Source organism: Apium graveolens, chromosome 5 (genome assembly GCF_009905375.1).
Source record: "Apium graveolens cultivar Ventura chromosome 5, ASM990537v1, whole genome shotgun sequence".
Taxonomy (NCBI): Eukaryota; Viridiplantae; Streptophyta; class Magnoliopsida; order Apiales; family Apiaceae; genus Apium; species Apium graveolens.
Window position 1 is genome coordinate 115924940 of NC_133651.1, and position 27834 is coordinate 115952773.

General features: G+C 34.8%; 1 protein-coding gene across 5 annotated transcripts; it reads left to right on the plus strand.

Moving 5' to 3' along the window:
* The first annotated feature begins 10411 nt into the window (after window positions 1–10411).
* LOC141724401 (putative galactinol--sucrose galactosyltransferase 1) lies at window positions 10412–14355 on the plus strand. 5 transcript variants are annotated; one of them, XR_012576636.1, is made up of 7 exons: window positions 10412–11117; window positions 11710–11839; window positions 11958–12216; window positions 12308–12540; window positions 12794–12884; window positions 13064–13214; window positions 14031–14355. XR_012576636.1 is itself a non-coding variant. In XM_074526548.1 (7 exons), the coding sequence occupies exons 3-7, from the start codon at window positions 12212–12214 to the stop codon at window positions 14039–14041; spliced, it is 468 nt and encodes a 155-aa protein (XP_074382649.1). In that variant the 5' UTR covers window positions 10412–11117; window positions 11710–11839; window positions 11958–12211; the 3' UTR covers window positions 14042–14355. The 5 variants fall into 5 exon arrangements, 1 of the variants encoding a protein (XP_074382649.1); XM_074526548.1 differs by having other exon boundaries at window positions 13087–13214; XR_012576639.1 differs by having other exon boundaries at window positions 11958–12540; window positions 12794–12912.
* Window positions 14356–27834: the final 13479 nt, after the last annotated feature.

Genomic DNA, 27834 nt, shown 5'->3' on the forward strand with positions numbered 1-27834 from the left:
AGGCTCTCATCATAGCTTCTAACATTATAGCTTTTGCTTATCAATACCCATTCTGTTCCAGTTCGTAATCGTTACTATCTTCCGTACATAATACTATACTGGTTACACTTTTGCTCGTTAGCATTCTATAACCTTTTAATAAACGCGTCAACCTTAGTATCATGAATGTGTTTCCATTCCGAATACCACCATACTCATACTACTCCCTTTCTAACTATTTCTATCTTCGAAAGCTTGATCCATCATATAGAAGTAAAAGAATTTACTGAGAGATCACTATGATCATGAACACTTGTTCTATTGCATAGTTAGTATAGAAGGTGGCCAGCCTTTAGTACTTGACAAGCAATTAAACAACATGTGGTATCCTACTAAGCTTCTATCACACAGATCGATAGTCATTTGGCAATACCTCCCCTTCTGGAAGGGTTGTTCTTCTCAGCTTACATGAAATGAAAAGAAGAGAAAAGAATGAATTGAAGAGAATTGTATATATGTAAAAAAATATACTGCCACAAAATATCTGGTTTGGAATCTACCTCTGAACTATAGAGGTTTGTCATAGGAGAACAAAACATATATGTATATATATCAACATCAAGTATTATAGCATCGCATTTCGCATGCCTAAATATTTTTGCTATTCCGTCCATCATTCTATGGACCCATGCTCTTGCTCGAGCTCATAAACACTCACCATTGAAACTCTCTCGACATCGAAACTCGAATAAGGGATTTCATTCTAGACATCATCGTTACTAGAATTCTATGCTTGCATGCAACCTTTCTCGTATAGTAATACTACTCTTTATCGATAAGAAGGAATAAATATATCATAGGTAAATGTTCGGCTTAGTTGGTCTATCAATAATAACTTATACATCACCACGACTTGATTAGTGGTACTCAATCTCAACATCCATTCTAATACAACTCTTACGGTTGTAATCGGCTCATTACTCGCAGAATCATTGTTGCATTACTATGGTCCATCGCTGACCTACTGTAGTCATTCGTTTTCCTCAGAATCTTAATATCTAATTATACGGAGTCCATATCTGCCGTATCAAAATCCTTTAAGGAGTTAACATAATCACCATTCATGATTCATGAAGAACACTCCAGATCCTGACGTACATTCATGACATGAAGCAGATAAAATTGCAGAAGAGTTTCAATCAAAGCAAAGATAGTAGGTTAATACCATTCTTAATCATATGCCTTCAATAGAAGAATTAACTCAAAGGTTTGTTTAGTACTTTTTGAAACATGGTCCTGGCTTATTCTCAAGATAGGACCTTCTAAAATAGATAGCCCACTCACGATAATTATATGAATTAAATCTTTACCAAACTACTATTACGGTTGAGTATCGCACAATCATCAGAAGGAATGTCAATCTTTCACACCATAATACAACCTTCACGGCTTTAACCATCATCACTGTATTCCTCTGGCACGAGCGCCTATAATTGTCCTCTTGCACTTAAAGTGTCGGCCATCTCTTTGGCCTTTCCTGATAGTAAAATTTCCTTACAATCAATGTCATTTTAACCACCTCCAACTAAATTTTCTACCTCATTTCAATCACTGCTTATGTGAAAATGCTTTTCTTAAGTCATGGTGAGAAAAAAAATCACCATTTTTCCATAAGTCATTGCCTTAGTTTTTAGATGTGAACATTGTCACGGCTGACTCTCGATCATACTTAGGACGTCTCTAATCTTGGGTCCTTTTTGTTTTCACCAATCTCGACCCTCATTGGGTCGATCTATACTTTCTTATAGTTCAACACGTGCCCCACCTGGCATTATTATAATTACGTCATATTTCCTTTATCAAAATTTCTATTCTTGAGAACTTTGAATACTACCTTTCTCCTTGTAAAACCTCTAAGGTTATCTTTAAATCCTTCATCAGGTACACCCTAGGCACAGGGCATATCAAGATACCATTTACTAATACCAGAATCATTGTCTATACACTTCTGAAAAATTTCTCCACTGATCATTAAAGGTTGTTGTTACCTTAATCCTTTCCAATTCATACTGTCAAAACTCATACTGTCCCTATTAAGGGTGAAATGCCAACCTTTATGCATTCCCCTAGGATTCATCTTAAGTTATCGAGGTTCTATCCTTAATTCCACCTTTAAAAAGATACATGCATCCTTCCATGGATAAATCAAGTCATATATCCTTGATAGATTATCTTATTTAATCATTCCCATCTCGATAGTCTACACCATATTTCACAATAGCATCCTTATTCAAAATGAGGTCAATCAATATGGCCTCCAAAAGATAACAACGGTTATCCGCTTTTCTTGCCTGATTTAGTAATGATAACAGGGATGTTCTAGAAGATATTGGTCGTGTTCAACGTGAACTTTTTAGTTCTAACTACTCATTTACCTCTTTATTTATCTTAACAGTCATCTTAATGTTGGGATATCTTTTATACCTGGTGTCCCCCTTTTTGGGTATCAATTCACATGCGTTACTTACACTTCACATTCTTGAAGGTCACTTCCTTCATCCAATTTCCTAATTTCTTACTTTATTGTCTCCTCAGTCTATCCACGTCTCATTATTTATCCTTTGAACTATCTCAAGGTTTCCCCGAATCCTCCCAACTTAAAGGGGATAAAATATATGTATCTCTTATGCCTTCAACCGTCAACTTTAACTAATGGTGAATCACCCTCATCTTGACGATCATATACTTTTCTATTTCTATTACTATGAGTCTTTAGGGTTTCCTCATACCCAACTCCCTTATCATTCCTCAAACTCTATTTCCTTTATATTCCTTTCTCTTACAATCATTTCATGAACTCACTAATCATTGACTTCAAACATCACGTCATTCTGGGATTCTTGTCCTCAGAATGAATCTTGATAACTTTTATAACTTAGATTTATAATTCATCATACTCGTTTGCCTTTGTTCTGGCTCTAAAGCTTTTACACTATCTCTATAACCTCAGGAAGTACTTTCCCGAAAACAATTGACTGAACTTTAATCGGTTTATTATAACCTCTGGTCCCGTGCCTTTCTTGACCTTTCACCAGCGGGTGGCCTCTCTCTTAGGAGGGTAAGTGACAAAAACAGTCTTTTGTGATTCGTCAATCATTTAGAATCTCAAATGATTCCTATATTTCCTTTAGCCAGACTCTTGCCTCGACTGGGTCAGCTTGTTCATTGGAACTCTGAGAGCTTAGCGACTTAAAGGTCCTGAAAAAATTTCTCACCGCATTGTTTCCTCAGGGTGGTGGTTGGGGATAATAGTCTAAGTTCTGTTTAGAAAGGTCCATGAATTGTCGTATAGGAGTACCGTCTCGGGTCTCCTTTCCTTACTCGATATCTGTTTCCTTAGTCTGAACGTTCCCTCCTCCTCCCCATAATTGGGGTCATCCTACATGTTTTAAATCCTCATTTTCCACTTCATTATGTTATGGGTTCCTTCTATCTTGATGGCGACCTCCCTGACTATCACGTTCAGGGTTTGCTCTAAATCTTATTCTTCAAACTAGGGCTTTCATCTAAGATCTCATCTTTAAGCTCTTGAACATTTGGAACCCAAATTATGTAGGAGCACCTCATTATTCCCTAATCATCTTTCTCAGTATTAATCTCTTCTCCAGTCATTGGCTCTCTACCTTCATTCATCAATTTTTCTTGGCACACTATGATCTTTTTCAATAATTCGGGTTGCATTACAATCTCAAACAGCTTTTCGGTACCGGCTCCGGTTACCTTCACTTCTATTTCCATTTTCTCGTAATCTCTTACCAATTCTTCCGAAGACATTATCATCTTGAGTCTCTCATTTCTACTAAGGGCGTCAGCCACCATATTAGCTTTTCTCGGATGATAAAGAATCTCATAATCGTAATCCTTGATTAGCTCTAACCACCTCCTCTGACACATGTTGAGCTCTTTCTGTGTGAAAATGCACAAGAGCACTTATGGCTTGTGTAAATCTTGCACTTCTCTCCATACAAGTAGTGCCTCCAATCTTTAGGGCAAAACTATTGCCACGAGCCTAAGCTCATGGGTGGGGATATCGAATTTTATATTCCCTTAATTGTCTTGACGCGTACGCGATTACCTTGCTGTGCTGTATAAGAAGCACCCTAATTCCCTATGCGAAGCGTCACTATAAATCACAAAATCTCATTTTCCATCCGGCAACGCCAATATAGGGGCCGTCACCAACCTTTGCTTCAGTTCTTAAAAGCTGTTCTCGCATTTCTCTGTCCATTCAAACTTCTCAGTCTTACGAGTAAGCCGCCTTAAAGGGGATACTATCTTTACAAACTTGAATGAACCGACGATAGTTATCGGCTAATCCTACCTCTGGTAGTCGTCCTGACCAAGGTCATCCATTCCTCATTGGTCCTTTCTTCGTTCTTGTCAGGATCCTCCACAGAATCCACTTCAGCAATAATCCCTTTTGGGATAACATCCTCAACCGCTACATCCTTAATATGAACATCATTTGGTCCCTCATTAGGGTGCTCCATTGGATCCACAATCTGATCCCCAATATGTAGTAAAACATCATCATATTATTGCTCTTGAACTTTAGGTTCGGAGTCCCACTACCATATACGATAACGAACTATACTTCTATCATGATATTTATAAGGGTTCCCATAAGGGTTTTAACTGTCAGTACTACGTTAGGTAGTCTGACTATGAACTTGGCAAGAGTTCTTACTATCTTAGTCAACTTCTTATCTTAACGTCGCATCTGAGGTTTATAACGCTTAGCTCTGATACCATTTCTTTAACACCCCCAAATCCGGAGTCGGGGATCCGGGTTGTCACGAGTTCCATTTCCCTTAATAATACATAATCTTAATAATCAACCAACTACTGCGTACTGTGACCCCACAATATACACACACACCACAAGTTATAGTCTCAGAGATGAATATCCAAAAATAACCTAACTCATTTTATTCCACAATTATAAGCCATTACACCTCAAAAGGGTTTCTGAATAAATTTACATATTATTTTCCATTATTACAATTCATAAATATACATAAGTCTGGTATATTAAAAGTTGAAAGCCTAGCCTATTGGTAGTTCCTACCTCAGCTACAACGGCATCAACGCCTACCGGAAACTGCGGAACGTTTCCTATCCGCTCACGAATTGGGAGCTTGGTCCTGTTCATCTTGTCTATCTGTTGTTGTGTGATGAAAGAAGAAAGCAAGGGTGAGCAACAAGCCCACCAAAATAATATGTAAAATGATTTACAATATATGAGCATTCTCATAGTACTCATGAAAGTCTTGGTCAAGCAGATATGAACCAAGTTTGATATCTTAACGCGACCAAGTCGCAAAAATATTCATTATATATGTATATATACTTTTCGGAATTTTGGAAATCCTCTTCCATGCATAATATACACAGAGTTCCAGTCTATAACTGTATAAAGATATCGTTGCAAGGTGATCTCATATATCTAACCTCGTCTCAACGTTTTTCTGAAAATCTTTGTCATACATAAGATAATCATTTACTAGATATAAGTTAAAAAGATGAAGTTACAAGATACTCCGATATACTTATATCTTTTCCGAATACTACTTGAACTACCACCATTCAAGGTATAATCAGTTTCAAAAGTTCATCACATAGATGAGACTACGAGATAAGACTCGAATAAATTCAATCTTTGAAATATCATTCAAAAGAGATGAAGTTACGAGATACTTCATTAAGTCTCGATATATATATACACCTATATATATATATATATCTCAATACATTCCCTGAAAACCTCTGTCATGACAAATATACAGAGTTGTCATATCCAATGAATTTGTAAAGAAGAGAATTTTAGCATAAACCTGATATCTTGCTGATCAGGAAAAGATACCAATAATTAACCTTTTCTACTAGTAGATGGACGAATTCCCTACTGGTCATCACCCTGGCCGCATTAGGACCTATGTTGGACTACCACTCAGCCACTTACGCATTGATGGACTCCCACTGAGCCACTTACACTTTCATGGACGCCCACTGAGCCCACGTTGCTTATGCCGAATCAAATAGATGACTTACTTCCCGAACAATGGGCAAACAATCAAAATGTTTTCTCAAAACAGCAACCTCGTTGCAAATATAAAATACACCACAAAGCCGGATCCCTCAGGTTTTGAGCGAATATTTAAATCCCCTTCGAAAAGAAGATCTTAAATCTAAAAATGAGTTTTGGGATCCGCTCTAACTTTTAAAATCATTTTGAAGACTCGAAAAGATTTTGAAGAATGTTTAGAGTAATGATGATTTAATAAAATAAATCAATCCCAATAAATTAGAAAATATCTGAATATTATTATTTAAATAATATTCCCATAAGGATAATCTTTATGAAAATATTTGAAGTAGAAGTTTTAAAACTCATACTTGAAATGAATCATAAATAACAAAAGATATACTTATACGAAAGTACGATCTTTATTTGAATAATCGAAAATCAGTTTGATTATTATTCAAAACTATGGAATATACCTTATTCGATTAATAGTTATAGAAAACTATATATATATAAATATATATATTATACTCGGGAACATCGACTCCCGGTTTAGAGAAATATTCACCTTCGGGTCCCTTATACTAAGGGTATACGCAACTACTACTTATCTCTAGCATAGGTATTATGCAGTTTATAAGCATTTGAATTGATAATAGAATATCAAGATTTCACAACATGCATATATATACCATATCAACATGCTCCAATATATCGCAAGATTTGCTAATAACAGCCATACACTTATCTCAAGATAATGCATCAATATATTACATCACAACAACAGTATAACGGGTAGAAAACTTGCCTGAGCGACTGGGGGTGGTAAAAGGCCTGGGGCAAGTCTGGTAACCTATAAACAACATATAAGTTGGAATTAAACCACGGTCGCTTAAGAAACTAGTCTTTAACCAATTAGAACCCAACGTTCGCTTTTGCGCTTAACGATTCACATAAGTCGCTCGAATACCCTCGGCTCCACCATTTTTAATAAATTAACCGTTACGAATTTTAAGGCGACGCTTTCGCGAATACCCTACCAACTGACCCTTTAACCTTACTTAATTATTTCATACTCCAAATAGTCATTTAAGGACCTTAACCAAGGTTTCCAAGTAAGGCGAGGGGAAATGGTTCATTCGTGAAACGCCGTTACTTAAAACGGTCGTTTCTCCTAAACCGTACATCGGATTTAAGCGAACCACATATCAAAATAAAGCTTACGACACAATCTAGGTAAGCATGGAAAAGTTACATATTAAAAGTTAGCTCTCTGTCCCGAATATTAAGAACAAGCAGTTGTATAAAAACGGGCATTACGATGGCTATGTTTACGCGATTACCAAGTTTTAACCACTTCAAATCAATCACAAACCAACTCACAACCAACATTACAACCAAACTCCATCCAAACCTCACTACATAAGTCCATAACTCCATGATTTTTCCAAATCATTCAATCACAACAAGAGCTACTAACTATACTTAAGGTTCATTAACCAATAACCAAGATTTACAACCCAAACTCATTACAAATCCAACCAAACTCTAAATATACATAAATCATGCTTCCCATGAATTATACCAATCATAACAAGCTCTAAATATACAAAATTAAGGCTAGGGTAGGAGATTATACCTTCCTTGGTGAGTAGAAGTAACTAAGGAGCTTGAAACAACCCTTGAAAATCCTTACAAAAGATATATCTAAACAAAAACACAAGATCAAAAATTTAAAATTCTTGAAAACACTATTCACTCTCTTCTTCAATGATTTATTGAAAAAGATTGAGAAGGAAATGGGAGATTAAACTCCTAGGATAGCCATAACTAATCATAAGGAACCTTGGATAATTACCTTGCAAATTATCAAAGCTTGGATCTTGGAAATTGATTTTTTGTTCTTGCTTGGAATGAAGAAGCCGAGAGCTTCTTGGTTATTTAGCAAAGTCGACCTTCAAAATGTGTTATGATTTTCCTTGGCTTGGTTTCTACTCTTTTGTTGTTAATTAATTTTTACCATGGTGAAAAATGAATGGCTCACAATCAACCAACCATGATTTCCACTTGTCATGCTTATGTCACCATACTTAAGTCATCTTGTTAACACATGTCATCTCCTTGTTGGTGTGATGACATCATCATCCACTAACCTCTTTGATTAACCCCTAATTACTTGGCTAATGACCGCTAATCTGTTATACGGTTCGCTTAACTTTCGTTCTCGTTTATCATTTGAGGGATCATACCCGGGATCTTATTACTTGGGTTCCCCTAAACCTTTCTCAATATTTTATATTCCTTTTATGATCCTCTCTTATAATCCTTGAATTTAAATCATTTTAATCATGTTACCTTATACTCAATTCTTTCGATATCTGGTAGATTTTCGGGGAAAAATCAAAGTGTCCGGATTCGAATTCTAACGACCTTTACATACACTCATTTACTTTATGGAATACTAATACGATCTTAAAATTTTCATAACAGTACTCCTATATAGCGTGGTCTGATAATTTTCCTTAATCAGCATCATCAGCAAAAGTTACTATTCATCCGTGTTTCAAAAATTCCAAAAATCGGGGTTATTACACTGTCATAGGCTTCCATTCCTTTGGTAGAGATCTAAGGAAATTGAGTTTTGAATCCTTTGTCTGGTAGATCTTCCATGCAGGTTTAGAGCATTTAGTAGTTTTTGAAACCTACTAAAAATGTCAGTGAGTGACTCACTTTTTTCACTATGAAAATGCTCATACTGATGAATCAAGAGATGTATTTTGTTTTCCCATACTTGCTCAGTTCCATCGCATATAACTTGAATTGTATCCCAGACATCCTTAGCAGTTTTGCAGTTGATGATATTGTCAAACATGTCACCATCAATACCATTAAATATAATATTCATGGCCTTCTTATCCTTATGAACTTGCTCAATATCTGGATCAGACCATTCTGCTCCGGGCTTTGGGATTGATGGCTCATTTCCTGTAGCAGCTCTCATAGGGACATGAGGACCTTTCTCTATACAGTTCACAAATTCTTTATATTGAGAGAGGAGATGCAGGTGCATTTTAACCTTCCAGTGGTGATAGTTGTCTTTGTCCAGAAATGAAATTTTTACTCCAACATCTTTTCTACTCATCTTGTTAGTTGTTGTGATCTTTAAACTCTTTGTTCTTCAAGAGCTTGCTCTGATACCAATTGTTATTCCCAAAAAATCTAACAAAGAATTACAGAAGGGGGTTGAATGTAATTCTGGTTCCTTTTTCATTTCAAGAACTATTCTATCTCAAATATATAACTGTGTTTGATTAAGCTAAAGTGCAGAATGAAAATATTGAAGTAATCAAGCACAAAGTAATTAAACACAAGTATTTAAAAACTTTCTGATGGATTGAACTTTTCCACCAGAGATATATATATGATCGAGAACTCTGTAATACAAAGATTGTACAGAGCTTCTTGCATGTAGAATTACAAAGAACTGAGAAATTCTTCATAGATACAGCTTTATCTATTTCTCTAGTTGATTGCTTACTTGCTTGTTGTGATTCCACTTGCTACCCTTGCTTTATATATCACCAAGTTATATGATAAAAAGACAAACTAAAAAGACAAGAGTGTCTTATTTTAATTTCATGCTTCTTCATTTTTCTATCCAGCATCTTTGAATATCTTCAAGTTAGCATGGAAATGGAAATGCTTCTTTGTTCTCTAAAACCTGTAAATAGGCTGTCATATTCCATTTGCATACAATCAACGCATGTGATTGTCAAGTCACTGTCAACTATAATTTGAATTTGAACATCCGTTGAAACTTCATTGGATCATCTGTTGAAACCGTGTTGAATCATCCGTCGAAACTTCTTTAGATCATCTGTTGAATGTGACTTGGATCATCCGTCGCAACCTTGTAGAATCATCCGTTAAAAGTCTTCCATAGCAGTTAACTCCATTTCACTTATGCAAAATTACAAGGCATCTAATATTTGTAATTAGCCAACCTACTGTGCATATCAATCTAGTAGTCAACATTACTTTGAATATCCTACAACTTCTAGATCTCTAAGGTATTGTAGTATGTAGAAATGTGTTACAAGATTTATTAATACGTAAGCTACTCTCTCAATGGATGTTAAGGTGATCATCCGTTGAGAGTTACAAAAATACTAAATTAACTCTACTAAGATGTTTTGGTGAACTTATCATCAAGCTTATGACATATTCCTAACAATATGATAATGGGTTATTTGTGTATGTTGACTACTGTGATAATGATGAACTTAGTTTGTTGGAGATAAATGCAATGTTAGTAGAATGTGGGGAAAAGGGGGGTTATAACTTATGGTACACGCTCCCCGGGACAACAATGGATAAAGGATTATTTGAGTTAGATAGTGATGACGAGTTAATGGTAATGTGCTATTTAATTCCAAAGTCCAGAAGTGTTGAGGTATATGTTGTTGGGACCCCTCCAAACGCTATGGTTGATGATAGAGTAATTATTCATGAAGAAATCAGGATGGAAAACCCTTTTCCTAAGTTACCACAATGTGAGATGGAAACTGAAAAAGAGTTGAGAAAGATGGAAGGTGTTTATAGAGCTTTTTTAGACCCTGATGATAGTGAAGAAGAACAACCTCCTGAATCTCATGAAGAGTCTTTTTATTCTGATGAATCTAATAAAGATCAAGATGATGATGATCTATTGTTTGATATGAATATAGACAAGACGGTTCCTGGGTATTTAGATGATGAGGAGGAGGTAAATACATAGATCATCTCTCCCCTCTCTATCGGTTTTGTTATGTCCAGTTTCCCCAAATATTTGAGGGTTTGTTGAAGCATAAGAGGCTTCTGTTGAAGCACCGCATAACAGGCTTTTGTTTCATGGGTATAGAGATCTTGGGAGGCCTGGAAGTCAGTAAGATACTAACCAAACTAGGACCTAACTTATTAATTCCAAACAGAAAACACTTGGAACTCTTCACCAGCTCTATCTAACTGTTTCTTCCTTCAACGTCGCCTCTCAACTTCCTCTGCTTCAGCGCTTGTATGTATTGTATCTATTTTTTATATATCTGTTCACCCTTTTGTATCTAATTAAACCCTAGCTTTTAGTGTTTTTTTTTATTTTAATTGTTATTATGAATTGAATTAGTGTAATTAAACTGAAACACTGAATTATGGAATTGAACTTAATTAGGAATTAGAACTGATGATGTAGAAGAATTGCGGTGAATTGATAGTACTCGAATGTAAACCCTGGGAAGTGGTATGATGAAAGGAAAATATTATAATATGATCTAGTGTTTCATTGATCTCTGTTGAGCTACCAGGAGTGCTTCGTGTCATTAATGAATTGTCGTTAATAAATTGTTTCTGTGTATTATCCATCTTTGTAATTTTCTTTTATATAATGTTTAGGGATCCACATGTATATCTGATATAGCAGCACTAACGGGGTACAAAACTCAACTTTTATAATTAATAGAAATAAATGAGTATGGCAATATAGGACTTAAGTTATCGTGCATTCATCTTTTCTAATTATAATTTGTTTTGTGCTATTTAAGGGGTTTCAATCATCCATTTTATTTTGTAGTTATTTAATCAATCTTATTAAACTAGTCTCTGTCCCTCAGGCAGCTTATGAAGCATAACGTGAATCTTTTGCTATGTGTTTTTGGTCACTGGTTCTACGAGTTGGAAGATGTTGGGAAAGAATTAAAAGTTGGTTGATTGTGAACTTTCCAGAGGCTGTGACAACTCTGCGTAAGGGTGTAACTTTCCAGAGGCTGGAATAACTGACAACTAAATATAAATATGGTTTGTAGTTCAAAGTCTCCTTACTTTTGTTTTTGCTAAATCAGAGTCTCCTTACTCTTTGCAGCTGAAGTATTCGACATACAACCTAAGGAGATCAGAAAAGCAATTGGTCAGACTTCTGGTATTGTTAAGCCTTCACGAAAATTAAACAGAGGTCGTCCCTATGTCCAAGCTCTCCTTGATGAACTAAATGCAAGAATCGCAAGTACAGCAAACACCCTGCAGAATCAGCAGCAGCAGAGGATAAATATCTCTAGTAGCAGTAATTTAATATAAGCCAATATGTCCCTCTAGTATCCACCATAACAATATGTCCTAATGTTGTATGTTTAACTGTTCTATGATTAAAAGGAATTCAATAGAATTTTTATAAATTTGAATGAAGATGTTGTGGGTTTGTTCCTGATGCTGCAGGAATGTGCAACTACTTTGTCTATTTCATTTTAAGATTTGGTGGGTGATTCCAAGGGTGGGGAAGTCAACAAGTGACATTCATGTTGAAACTCAGATGTTGCTGCTAGAATCAACTTCACAAGAAGATAGAGAAGTAACCAATAACATTGTTTTCTTGCCAGTCTTAGATGGAGACCTTAGAAGCAGCTTGCAGGGAAACTCAAGTAATGAGCTTGAAGTATATGTCGAAACTGGTAATACTGTGAATGCTCATTTCTAGATCTCATTTCTTTTTGTTGAATATAAGCGAGGTCATTGTTGTCTTCACAACATGTCATGGCTTAAAATTGGGAATTTATGTTTTTTTTGAAGACATGTGAGGTAGCTATAATAATATGTAAGAAATTTAAGTGATCAGTTGTAATGCTTTAGAGGCGGTTTCCTTTAGTCTGTTTTGGTAGCACTTATCGGCCTAGCCTAATATGGAGTTGTTGTTTCATTCAATAGGTGATCCTTCTACAGTGGCTTCAGAGTCTCTCAAGGCAGTTTTTATAAATTATGGAAGCAATCCATTTGATCTTATGAAGGAATCGATGAAGTAGGTGGGCCCTTTGAGCAAAGTAGAAGTACTCTCTTGAATGACCTCTTGCCTTCAGTCTTAATTAACTTGAAGCAGGGCATGTGTTTTTGTGTGAATCACACAAATAATACAGAACTGCATTCATGATGTATAAATTTTAAGCTATATTTGGTTTATTTGCTTTTGATATCTTACAGTGTTGGATTGTTGTCAAATATAGAATCTTGGATGAGTATTTGGGAACATTTACAGTTCGAGAAAGCAAACAGGAAAGTAGATTTCTAACGATTCCAGTCTTAACAATCCCCGGGTGCACCGCATTGGAAGTAACATTTGCTTTCCTTTCCTGTAAGATTCCAACAAAAACATTCCGAGGAGATCCAGTAACATTTTTCTTAATATTTTTCTTTATGTCAGCACAAACTACTTATCATTCGCTTCTTGGATATCGCGTACTGCTATAAGTTTGTTGTTTAAAATTTTGAAGATAAAGCCCCGCCAACATCTAAGAAAGTTGATACATGTATAAAGCTAGTCGAATGCTGACCGATTCCATTTTTACCTTTAGTTGTCTTGACACTTCTTTTGCATGCATTATATTAGCCAATTTTGATTGGGCGTCTGCATGCGTGCTATCGTATCTGCATAGTGTATATAATTCATAAGGTTTCCGTTTAAGATCAAACTTTAATAAGTTCTTGCTAAAAATTATATCTACTATGTATGAACCCAATGTGCCTTCTTAGTTGTACTTTTGTTAACCCTCCTTGGGTGTTCGACTAATTTATAAACTTCAGTTGGCAGAAATTTTTATATCTGATATGAAGATATCGGGGCAATTTCCATGGTAATGCTAAGGGAGCTGTTTTTTCTTTTGGAAAAAATGCTAAGATTTCTATTGCTTTATATCATCAGAATTTGGATTTTGTTGTAAAATAAAACTTATCATACATGCTCGAATTCATTTAAAGCTGGTTTTTGTTGCTAGACTTCAACTCCAGTTCAGTCCTTGGTATGGATAATAACCATCTTTGGTTCTAAAATTACAATGGACTTATTAGTTTTAGATCTACTTTCACATTCTAATTAAGTCAAGATATTAGTGTTAGCACTGCATAAGACTTGCTATTAGTGGATCTAATAGTCTTACTTTTCTGGTTGCAGCATTTGCATAAAGTGGAACTGTTCTCTTTTCACCCAGCCATGAACTATAGAAGAAACGTTGACTATTCTTCCTTGGATCCCTGACACGATGGTAAATTACTCCTATTCAAGCGACACAGGAGCTTATGGTACTCCTAGTTAAGCTTTTACTATCCAACTTAAGACATTATGTGGTTGGTTACAAAAAGACCATGCTTTGTAATAGATTACGCTTTAAGTTATTCGGAAGACTTGTATGCTTATGCAATATATTCTAGTTAGTTGATATGGTTTGATGTCTATGACCGGTTGTATGAATGAAAATTCCTTGGAATTGCTTGGTATTTATTTTGGGAAAAGCAATATTCAGGAGGTGTATTTCAATAATTTTTCAGGCTCAAACTATGTTGCAGTAGGTACTAAATTTGTTGTAAATAATTAACCTTTTATAACATAAAAGATGTTGCTATAGGTGTGTTAACATAGGTAAATAACTGGGTTACCAGGTGGGCCCCACAGATGGCCTCACAGATGAGCCCAGCGTGTGGGCTCTTACTGAAAGAAATTTTAAGATCTATTACAACACACCATGTATGTTACTATAAAGAACAAAGTATGTTGCTATTGAGAAGAGTAGCTTCTATGTTGCTATAGATATCTATACTTACTAGCTACTAGTCAACATAGCTCTGATGTTGTCTTAGCCCTTTTTGGGCCTTGAGCAACATTTTTTCAGGTCTATAGCAACACAGTTTGGGTGTTGCTTAAAGCAATCTATGGCGTAGTGCTAGTATGGTGAATAGTAAGCAAGCAAGTAGGTTGTAGTACTTGGCTAGTAATTTAAGCTTTGAAAAAAATGACCAAGCTACTAGATTTGATCAATATATGCATATCTATATTAGATACATCAAATAATACAACACTTATTCAAGAATCAACCAAGCTAGCAAGCTAAAAACCTCTCTCTCTCTCTCCCAAGAACACAATGCTGATTTTCAAGAATAAGGAGGAAAGAAAAATCCAAAACTCACATTATACTCATTCAAAAATCACCAAATTTTTACCAACCTTCTTCATATCATGGGTAAGTCACGTACCAAATTTGAATCCTATCCATGTAGTTTTAAATTTTAGAAAAATGTTTGAAGTTGAGGGTGAATAGTAACTCTGAAAATCACTAAATTGTTTTCTTGATTTTTCATGGAAATCTAAGGCTCCTAAAGCTAAACCAAGGTCTCATCAAGGATCTTAGGACTTTATTAAGTGTTAACAAGCACCAAGAAAGGTATAAATATCATCCACCCTTTGATTTACGTGAGTTATAAGATTGAGTTTGCGTCATGTTTAAGTATATTTTTTTAATTGAGTTTGGATTGTAAAAAGTTGGGTTAGGATGGTTGATTGTTATGGGTTGATGTTGGTGATGATTTCATATAGTTTAGGGACTGATCTTGCAATGAATATGACGGAACTGGTGTTTGAGTTGTTGTCAATGAAATTAACGTAGTAAAATCGGGAATCTTTACGCGTATAGCCGTCGTAATGTCCGTTTGTATTTAATACTGTTTTAAGCGATAAATATAAACTGTAAATTTAATATTTTTACACATCAAACTGCTACCTATATCTGATTTTGAGAGTATAATTGAGGCCTTTAAACATTGTTTGACTACGTAAATACGAACTATATTTAGGACTGTTTTAAGCAATACATACGAACTGTAAATTTAATATTTAATACGAGAAAACCAAACTGCTACCTAGTTCTGATTTTGAGGGTATAATTGAGGCCTTTAAACATTGTTTAAAATTATGAAATTTGGTCAATAGCTTAATTATACAATGATGAAGACTCTTTAAAATTTAAGCTAAAGATGTTAATTTTTCGCTTTTATAAAAATGTCGGAGCCGAGGTCGTGCAAGGAGTGGTCACTAAGAACACCTACTGCCATTAAACTGCCACTTTGGGATTTTCACCCCTGTTCCCAGGAAACCAATTATAAGTAGTCTATTCTAAATTTTGTCTAGATCGTGCACGCGAAAATGGTGCATTGATTGAGTTAACGGTTTGAGAGAAATCGATGTTTTAGTGAAAGCGGTATGAATAATAAAACTCTGTAGTTGACCGAACTTTTAAAATGTTTTTCACCTATTTAAATTCATTTTATCAAAGTGAAACTTTTATAATAAATATTAAAAACACTCAAAAAGCTCCTTAAGATGGTTTCGTATTAAAATATTAATTTTTCGATTTATTAAAAATGTTAGAGTGCAAGTCGCGTAATAGTAACATTCGGTAAAGTCAACTCTAGAAGACCACTTTGACCGTCTGTTTCGACCAAGGATTGATACTTATTAGAAATATAATTCGGTGATGGGATTAGGAATACTGATTAAGATTATGATATTTGTTGATTAGAAAACCCGAAACGAGAGGAAGTCGAAAAACGTATTTTGGACTCTAGACAAGTTTTCAAACCCTACCTTTTTAAAACTTTTGTGTTGTGTTTATTTTTAAATAATTATGATATATAACATCATACGATATGATAATGATTTTGGTCTAAGAATTTTACCGGATTTCAATCGGTAACGCTAGAGAGTAGCGTTATATATTTGAGATGTATATTTTAGACCAAAGATCAGTCAGTATAAGTTGATGAAAACCCCGGAAGTATTCCGGAGGTGATTATATTTGAGAAATGTTAACGCTAGCGAGTAGCGCGGTGTATATATTGTAGACCGAGAGTCGGTCGGTATGTATTATTTAAAAACCCGGAAGTATTTCGGAGATGTTTTGGACAATTAAAAGTTCGTACTTATTTTATTCCAAGGGACTCGATTTCCTCTTGCGAAGTATTAAATACCTCGTATTTATTTAAAATGATTTCCAAAGACCGTATTCATTTTAATAGGAGAAGTATTCTCCAATGATTATTTTATTTAAATTAAATTATTTAATATTATTACAAATCAATTTAAATTCTTAAACATAAATTAGTTGAGGAAAGTTATTTCAAATATTCTTTTAAAAATAGAAATATTTGATGTTTAATTATTTGATAAATTATTATTTAATTATTAAATATTTATTAAATAATTTAATATCATTTAAAAATTATAAAACCTATTTAAAATATTTTTCGAGTTTCAGAAAATCATACTAATACTTCCGGATCGTCGAAGAATATTATCTCGACATATTTTAGATATTTTGACTATAATGTCAAAAGAAACTCCCCCTTAAATACTTATCTATTGACAACGGTCAACTCATATTATCTTAGAACTTCCTCCGAAAAATTCTCGGAAGTACATATAGATACTAACAACATGGGTTGTGCCTATCAATAAGCTAAACGCTTTGCGAACTCGAGGAGTACGAGTTCTTGGGATATGATAGGATTTTTCAAGGACAAATGAGGGGTAGAGATCCAGTACTTCGTGTACAGGGGAGATTGCTACTTTAATTTTTCTACGCGAAGGTAACATGTGTATTGAAGAACGTACGAAGTATGTAAAATATACACAGGAGAAAGGGGAAGCATATAAAGCCCGAATGCGGCTAGGGTGACAACCGGGAGTAAGGAAGTCGTCCTTCTACATGTAGAGAACAATAATAATATTCTACTGTATGACTGATCATTGTAGAGTAGGGCCTCTGATGATTGTCCTATTCTTCTAATTGGAATTGAGATGAAATACCAGTACCCATGCCTAGGTGTTGGATTCACCATTTAGGTATTTGCAGACTAAATAGGTCAATCACAAATATTATTTCGAAATGAGGTGTATGTCACCAAAAAAATGATTCTCCTGTGTATATAAATCGAGAACATTGTCAAGATATTTTGATATATATATATATAATATTTGATTTGATTTCAAAAGGAAAAGGTGTATACTATCAAGTTTTCAAATCCTCCTATTGTACGATGTAGTATTATTTTAGCAGTTATTTCCAAAATGTCTTATACATTATGGCTGAGCATTATTGCTCACTCTTGCTTTCTTTTACATGTCACAACACAACAGATAACCAACATATTAGTAAGAGACCTAATGGACTGCATCCGCGAGGAGAAGTCCTTGCAGCATTACTTCAGGAAAGCCAAAACATTTAAATAGGCTTCAGATAATTATAAGATTATTGTAACTTCATCTAGAGGTTATGAATAATAGTTTGAGATCCTGTAAAGTACATTTGAGTTATGATAACAAATGATACTTTTTGTACATCATTTTCAAGGCTATAACTTGTGTATGTGTGTGTGAGAGAGATTGGGGTATATTGGATTATTGAATCAATACAGGTTATACATGATTGAAGGATGGAGTGACAACCCAGATTCCTGACCCTGGATTTGGGGGCCTCACAGGACCTTTATATCTAATAGACAATAGGTGTGTAATTTGTACTTTTAGGTTGTGTTTCTTGTTTAAAAAATGATTGGAAATGTGTATAATTTCTGGTAGGGTCTGATAAATACTTTGGAATCAGTGGTGCCTAATGCTGAACACAGGTTCCGTGTTATGCATCTCTATCAAAACATGAATAAGGAGTGTTAGGTCACACAACACTGTAGAAGGGGGTTGAATACAGTGTTTATAAAATCAAAATCGATTTAACACAAGTATGTAACAAAGATCAATTATATTCAACAAACTCTGTTATAATATAAACTGCCGTTCTCTCTCAATAATGAACAAATATCACTAAGAGCTGCTAGGTTACAATGTATAATCTTCTCGATAATGATAACATATATAGTGTAAACCCTAAGTCTGTGTTTATATAGTACACAGTTACAAGATATATTCTAATTGATATGGAATACAATTCTGTCTCCTAAAATATATCAATCAGATATCTTCTACAAGTTTTCCAGTCTTCTAACTCTTTCCATGCATATCTTCTATTATTTTAGTCTCGATCTTCGCCTGTAAATCAGCTTCATTTCTTAACTGAAAGTCTTCCCGCACTTAAGTTCTGACTTCCAGTAAGTCCTGATTTCAGTAAGTCCTTATTTGTCCTGTTGTTAAGTTCTGAAAACTAAACACAAATCATATTAGACATTACATCTCAAATATATCTAACAATCTCCCCCAACTTGTAAATTATGCAAAATATACAAGTTAATAGATTTGATGATGTCAAAAATATTTTAAGTACAAATGCAATAAGAGTTTAACTAGATAACTAACTACAACTTACAGTCCTTATAGCTTTTACCAATCTCACTGAGTCAATCTGAATCCAAAATGATTATTTAAAAAGTTTGATATCAGCTTTTCTTCTTTATTCCTCAGGACTTGAGCTATTGTAGTCTTGACTTGCTCCATCTCTTTATCTTGACTTCCAATCTGGTAGATTGCAGTCCTTAGTGCAGAAATATGGTTTCTTTCTAAACCATCATCCAGTCTTATAACCTTTGGATGAGAAGAATCTTCATTGTAGCAGAGACATTTCTCTTTCAAAATCACTTCAAGTTTAGCGGAATCCTTCTTCATTGAAATTTTACTTCCATCATCTTCAACTATGTTAGGAATGAATTCTATAACCCTTGAACCAGAAATTCTAGATTTATCTATTATGGTCTTCAATATGAAATTTGACCATCTCCTGGTAATATCAGACTTTACCTCTAAAAGGTAATTAAAGAATTGAAGTTCTTTCAGTAATTTGTTTAGCACATCTGATTCTGACATTTGATATGTCCTTCCATCTTCAAGAAATAGAATCAGATTTTCTTTGACATTGTGCTTGTCATGAGCATCCAGTACCACTTGAACAGAGATAACCTTATCAAGGTGTTTCTGTGTAACATCTTCAAGAGGTCTGTCAGTCAATAAAAATGGATCTCTAGTAAGCACTTCAACTCATGTCTTGATCTTAGCTTCATCAGAACCTAGTCCAGCTCTGTCCCTTGCTTCTTTGGCTTTTAATCCAACAGTCATGAAATCAGATAACAATTGGCTTTTCTTTGGATTTGATGGTTTGACATTCTTCCATAAAAGTTTCTTTTTGTCAGCTACTTTCATCTTGTCTAAATCAACTTAAGCTATGTCAGAGGTTTATATCTTGATGACTTTATCAGAACTTTTTGTTTCTGCTGTAACTTGTTGTTCTTCACTCTGAACAACTTGAGCTCTGTTAGAGGTTGTCTTGGATTCCTCAGTAATCTTCCTTCTTTTCTGAGTTTGAACATCTTCATCTTCAACAAGAGTATCATCATGAACTTGAACCATTTTGCACACAGGCTTTATTAGGATTTGGGGAATTTTCATCTCCTGTGGCTTGGTTGGTTCATCAACTTTTCCCTTTCCTTTGTCTTTGGGATCAATCTCAATCTGTGATCTTGTTTTGGGCTTAGATGTCTCAGTATTCGTCTTCTCCTTGATCACAATGCCTTTTTCCTTAGGCCTTGGATGTTTCTTTGCAACAGAAGCTTTTGGCTTTAGATTTGTCTTTACAACTTTAAATCTAGCTTCTTCCTCCTTGAGATTTTCTAAATCCATTCCAGGATTATGCTTCAGAAATAATCTTCTAGCAATCTCTTCATCAAGTGTCTGAATCTTGGGATCTTTGTAGTAGACTATAGTCTGCTTCCCCTTTAGCTTCAGAGTTTGCAAAAACTTCTGAGAGTCTTGACTTTCAGCTTGAATCAGAACATCAGACTTTGCTTATCAGAACTTGATATCAGATTTTGACTATCAGCACTTGCTATTAGATTTTGAGTTTTAGCAGCTTCAGAACTTGTCTTCTTTTGAATAGAAGATTTGCCTGCATCAGTAATTAGTTTCCTAGAAGAAACCTTGCTGCTTTTCCCTTGACCTTGATCTTTTCCATGACCTCTACTCTTATCAGAATTTCCCTGGTCATCACCTTTGTCATCCTTCTTCTTTAGTATTTGAGTAGGTGTGCATTTGGACTTAACTACCTTCTCCCCCTTTTTGGCATCATCAGGTAGTAGGAGAGAGAGAAGAAGTTCAACTGAAGATTGGATTTCATCCAATTGATCTTTTTGAGAAGCTTGATTTTGTAGGACCTCAGTAATTTGGGCCTGTTGCTTCTCCTGAACTTTCTCAATTGCTTCAACTTTTTCAGAAATAGGTCTGATAAACCTCTTTTTATCAAGTTTGGTCTCCATATCCAGCTTTTCAGCTTTTTCTAGAAGTTTGTCAACCTTTTCATGAGTAGCAGAGTGTTGACCTTGAAGTGTCTTGACACTTAGAGTTGTGACTTTGAGTTGAGTCTTGAAATCAGAATTTATCATCAGCTCATCAGCTTTAGCAATGTGCTCTGCCAGAACTTTAGAGCTTCGAAAGAAATCAGTTTCATTCCACTTCTTGGTCCACTCCATACCTCTGTGAGTATCTTCCCAAGGAATAGGTGCAGCTTGCTCAACAAATTTCTCAATAAGTGCCTCCTTTCCTAGAATGGGAGCTCGAGTATCAACAGAAACAGTGTCTTCAGAACTTGAAGAAGACTCATTATCTTCTGACAGTACTAGTGTGTGTGTTGCTGTTGGATATTCTGCAGTAGCTTTATCTAAATTCTGATCATCAGAATTTATCTCCAGAATAGGAATTGTTGGTATCTCAGCCTATATAATAGGAGAATTGACTGTAGATGGCTGAGCTGTCTGTAATAACCCCAAAATTTTTGAACTTTTAGTAACCCTTATGAATAGTGTTTTGTTGATTATGCTGAATAAGAAAACTTTCCATGCCACACTATGTAGAGGTTCTTCTATTGTTATTCTGAGATCTTATTAGTACTTTATATGGGATATAAGTGTATGTAAAGATCGTCAGAATTCAAATTCGAACACTTTGATTTTTCCCGAAAATCCACCAGATACCGAAAGAATTGAGTATAAGGGAACAGGATAAAAAGAATTTAAATTCAAGGATTATAAGAGAGGATCATAAAAGGAATATAATGTATTGAGAAAGGTTAAGGGAACCCAAGTAATAAGATCCCGGGTATGATCCCTCAAACGATAAACGCAAACGAAAGTTAAGCGAACCGTATAACAGATCAGCGATCATTAGTCAAGTAATTAGGAGCTAATCAAAGAGGTTAATGAGGATGATATCATCAAACCAATAAGAAGAGGGCAAGCATGGGAAGATGACATAAGATTGATGACCTAAGCATGACCAAAAAGGAAGGAAGTGTGGTTGATTATTAACCACACAATTTTACATGGTTAAAAGGGTAATTAAAGAAAACAAAAACCTAGCAACCAAGCAAAACAAATCACAAACACAAAAACACATCTTGACTTCATTTTTCCAAGAGAAGCTCTCGGCCCTTTTCCATTTTCAAGAAGAAAAAAAACCCAAATCCAAGTTCCAAGCTTCATTAATTAGTGAGGTAATTATCTAAGGTTCCTTATGCCTAGATATAGCTATCCTATAAGTTTAAGCTTCAAATTCCTTCACAATCTCTTCCTAAAATTCATGGAAGAAGAGGGTGAATAGTGTTTTTCAAGAACTTAAAATTTTGTTCTTGAGTTTTTGTTTAGATTAAGATTTGGTAAGGACTTTCAAGGGTGATTCCAAGCTCCTTAGTTACTTTTACTCACCAAGGAAGGTATAATCTCATACCCTAGCCCTACTTTTGTATATTTAGAGTTTTTGTGTTTGGAATGGTTCATGAGAAGCTTGATTATTGTGTATTTAGAGATGAGTTGGTTTTGTGATGTGTTTGGAGTTGTAAATCTTGTTGATTAGTTAAAGAACTTATGTAAGCTTTTAGTTCATGATTGGGAAGTAGTGTAAATTGGAAATATTGAGTTGTTGGGGCTGTTGTAGCATTGTATGTATGGAGTTTGGTTGTATGGTTGAATTGTGGTTGATTGGTGGTTGATTTGGAGTAGGATAAAAAATGGTAATCGCGTAAACATAGCCGTCGTAATGTCCGATTTACTTTAGACTGTTTTGTTCTTAACACCAGGACCCGAGAGCTCACTGTTAGATTTTGACCACTGCCATGATTAGATAGTTCATGTTACGAGCTTCGTTTTGATATGTGGTTCGTTTGAATCCGATGTACGGTTTAGGAGAAACGACCATTTTAAGTAACGACGTTTCGCGAACGAACCATTACCCCTCGCCTTACTTTGAAACATTGGTTAAAGACCTTAAATGACTAATTGGAGTATGAAACATTTATGTAAAGTGTATTAGGCAGTTGTTAAGGCACTCGCGAAAGAATCGCCTTAAAACTCTTAATGGTTAATTTACTAAAAATGATGGAGCCGAGGGTACTCGAGCGACTTAAGAGAATCGTTGAGCGCAAAGCGAGCGTTAGAGTCTAATTGGTTAAAGTATAGATTCATAAGCGACTTTGGTTTAATTCCAACTTATATGTGGTTTATAGGTTACCAAACTCATCCCAGGACTTTTACCACCCCCAGTCGCTCAGGCAAGTTTTCTACCCGTTATACTGTTGTTGTGATGTAAATATATGTATATGCATTATCTTGTGATAAGTGCATGATTGTTATTAGCAAATTTTGCGATATATTGGAGCATGCTGATATGGTATATATGCATGTCTGTTTCGTAATCTTAATATCTAATTGTTGATTCAAATGCTTATAGTTGCATAATACCTATGCTAGAGATAAGCAGTAGTTGCGTATACCCTTAGTATAGGGGACCCAAAGGTGAACATTTTCTAAAACCGGGAGTCTATGTTCCCGAGTATATTATATATATTTATATATATATATATGTAGATATAGTTTTCAAAACTATTAATCGAATAAGTTTTATTCGATAACTTTATTTTTATTAATCAATATTACTTTGAATATTCATTCGAGGACTTATGACTCGGTTTATTTTATTTAATGAATATTAGTTGAATATTCATTCGAGGACTTATGACTCCGTTTATTTTATTTAATGAATATTATTTTGAATATTCATTTGAGGACTTATGACCCCGCTTATTTATTATATAATATTCTTTATTTTATTAAAAAATAATGTTTCGATAATCAAACTTATTTTTGATTATTCAAATAAAGATAGTACTTTCGTATAAGTATATCTTTGATTATTTAATATTTATTTCAAGTATGAGTTTTAAAACTTCTACTTCAAATTGTTTATATAGAGATTATCCTTATGGGAATATTATTTAAATAATAATATTCAGATATTTTATAATATATTGGGACTGATTTATTTTATTAAATCAGCATTACTCCAAACATTCTTAAAAAATATTTTCGAGTCTTCAAAATGATTTTAAAAGTTAGAGCGGATCCCAAAACTCATTTTTATATTTAAGATCCTCCTTTCAAAGGGGATTTAAATACTCGCTCAAAACCTGAGGGATCCGGCTCTGTGGTGTATTTTATATTCACAACGAGATTGTTGTTTTGACAAATAAATTGATTACTTACCCAATGTTCGGGAAGTAAGTCCATCTATTGAGTCGGCATAAGCAACATGGGCTCAGTGGGCGTCCATGAAAGTGTAAGTGGCTCAGTGGGAGTCCATCAAATGCGTAAGTGGCTGAGTGGCAGTCTAGCATAAGGTCCTATTACGGCCAGGGTGATGACCAGTGGGGAATTCGTCCATCTACTAGTAGAAAAGGTTACTTATTGGTATCTTTGCCTGATCAGCAAGATATAAGGTTTATGCCAAGGTTTTCTCCTTTCCAAATTCATTGGATATTACAACTCTGTTTATAATTTTCATAACAGAGGTTTTCAAGGAGTGTATGAAATGTATATATATATATAGGTGTATATATATATCGGGACTTAATGAAGTATCTCGTAACTTCATTATTTATAATGATATTTCAAGGATTGAATCTATTCAAATCTTATCTTGTAGTCTCATCTATGTGATGAACTTTTGAAACGGATTATACCTTGAACGGTGGTAGTTCAAGTAGTATTCGGAGAAGATATAAGTATATTGGAGTATCTTGTAACTTCATCTTTTAAACTTATATCTAGTAAATGATTATCTTGTGCATGTCAAAGATTTTCAGAAAAATGTTGAGACAAGGTTAGATATATGAGATCACCTTGCAAGGATATTTCTATACAGTTATAAACTGGAACTCTGTGTATATTATACATGTCAGAGGACTTCAAAGATTGTGAAAAGTATATATGTATATATATATACTGAATATTTTGCGACTTGATCGCGTTAAGATATCAGCTTGGTTCATTTCTTCTTGACCAAGACTTTCATGAGTACGATGAGAATGCTCATATATTGTTAACTATTATATATATTATTTCGGTGGGCTTGTTGCTCACCCTTGCTTTCTTCTTTCATCACACAATAACAGACAGAAAAGATGAACAGGACCAAGCTTCCAATTCGCAAGCGGTTAGGAAACGTTCCGCAGCTTTCTGGAAGCGTTGATGCCGCTGTAGCTGAGGTAGAAATTACCAATAGGCTGGGCTTTCAACTTCTGATGTACCAGACTTATGTATCTATATGAATTGTAATAACGACAAAGAAATGTAAATTTATTCAGCAACCCTTTTAAGGTGTAACGGTTTAAAACTGTGGAATAAAATAACTTGTGTTACTTTTGGTATTCATCTCCGAGACTATAACTTGTGGTGTGTGTGTGTATATATTGTGGGGCCACATTACTCAGTTGCTGGATGACTGTTAAGGTTAAGTATTGATAAGGGAAATGGAACTCGTGACAACCCGAATCCCCGACCCCGGATTTGGGGGTGTTACACTGTCGTTGTTGGAGCTTCTAGATAAAGAATAGTTGGTATATTCAGATTGTGAATATCTATTTCAGAACTTGCAGCTTGTTCTTCAACATTATCTGTAGCTTTGTCATGAATAGGAGAGACAGGAGGTGTGAGCACAGTATCTTGAGCAGTGTCTTGAGCTTGAGTTGGAGATGGCAAAGCTTCATGTACAATTGGATGTGAGATCAGAGATTCCTGATCCCCTTCCTCAGCTTCTTCATTATTCTCTGATGGAGGCTTAGCCATGTGCCTTCTTGCTCTTATTTTCTTTAATCTCCTTGATAGTGAAGGAGTTGCCTTAGTAGTATCAGAACTTACAGTTCTCTTTCTCTTCAAAGTATCAGAACTTTCAGTTTCAGTATTTATCTGAGAAGTTTCATTTTCAGCTGTTATTTCTTTATGAAAATTGACATTTTCAGCTTCAACAGTCACAGTTTCTGATGTATGAACCTGTGCATCTTTATCATCCTCAGATTCATCCCTTAAAAATCATCTTCCTTTTCTTTGGTGGAGGTTGAGGAATAGACTTTGCCCTCTTAGGCCTGGAAGATGAAGGTCTGACGGTAGGTGCTGATGTTTGTTGTTGTGAGGATTGAGCTGGTTAGAAGTATGTTCTGATGGTAGGTTGAGTTGGTTGAGGTTGAGAGGTGGTTGGTTGTGTAGTTTTCTGGCAATTGTAGTGCTTGGTGAACTGTAGCCACAGTCACCACATGTTCATCCTCCCCTGTTGTGAAGATAATACTAGGGGACCCATTTGCTCCACCATCATCATACACACCACTCCTCCAAAACTCCAGCACTTGAGTTCCTGAGAGTGTGTCTGGTTGGGTCAAAGCATAGCCTATTTCACTTCGAGACAAAAAGTCTTGGATGAAGTGAAGTTCTAATGGAGCTTCATCCTTGCTAAGAATAGCTGAGTAATTGTTAGGAACAAACTTAGCTCCATTGAAAATGATGTCTTTGGGTGCCATTTCTATGAAAATAAGTGAGAAAATAGAGTGTACACAAGGTGTTTGATAAAAGGCCTGTAAGAAAATAGCTTCAGAGAATATTAGTGAGAGAGAGAATAAGAGAGATTAGAGAAAGAAAAGTAGGTAAAAGATTATAAAATCTTTTAACTCCCATATATATACTCTCTTTTTGATAATTGTTATGATTGAAGCAGAACAGACTTTAGACACCTGGAAGCATATCATTAGTCAAAACATTATTAGTGGGAACGAGTATTAAGCAGTAATAAATGTGCACATGCAGTGTTTCAAGGAAACACGCTTCCCACTTACTAAATAATTATGACTGTTTTTATCTCACCTAATTATATTATGATAAAATATGACCGTTATAGTATTTACCATAAATAAGTCAAGTAAATAAATAATGCCACGTAAGCATCAGAGTTTGCATCTGGATTTATTATCAGAACTTAACTATTATCATATTTTAACGGGCATCAGAACATGGCTTATGTACTCAAAAAGTGAATGTTTATATCTGTGATTCTTCATACAAATACTGACTTGTTTCTTCAGAGTTTAATCATCATAACTTCCATCAAAACTTGTCCTCAGAATTTATGTAAATGACACTTAACTGTTTATCTGAAACAACTTAATCACCACAATAGTTTTTATTATTTATATGGAGTGAGAGTGTGTGCATTTAGCAAAATATTAGATAAAGACTAAAGTCTGATAAACTTTAGTACATCTTAGAAATAAGGCATAACTTAGAAAAGTGCTTAAAATCTGTCATTAATTATGAAGTCTACTATAGAACAAATTTATGCAAGACTCCACCTCAACTGTTTGTGCTCATTTTATGCATATTTTGAAATTACTTTTTACAATGGCTTCTCAATGTAAGTGAGTCACAACTGCTATCAGAATTTATGCCATTATCATAGTATTTCTCCAGTAATCAGAGAATGTGAAAAGTCACCAAGAAAAATTTATTTGCTTTTCTAATGTATATTACTTAAAACCAGCAATCCACTTGGGTCTTTCCTTCCACATATTTACTCTAGATCTCAAAGGAGTACCTGACTTCAATTTTATTTTATTTTC

Bases quoted from the DNA above. Each gene is read 5' to 3' on its own strand.
- LOC141724401 (XM_074526548.1), top strand. The intron at 12,541-12,793 runs GTAATACTGTGA...TTCATTCAATAG, and splicing joins TGAAGTATATGTCGAAACTG to GTGATCCTTCTACAGTGGCT. The intron at 12,885-13,086 runs GTAGGTGGGCCC...TGTCAAATATAG, and splicing joins CTTATGAAGGAATCGATGAA to AATCTTGGATGAGTATTTGG.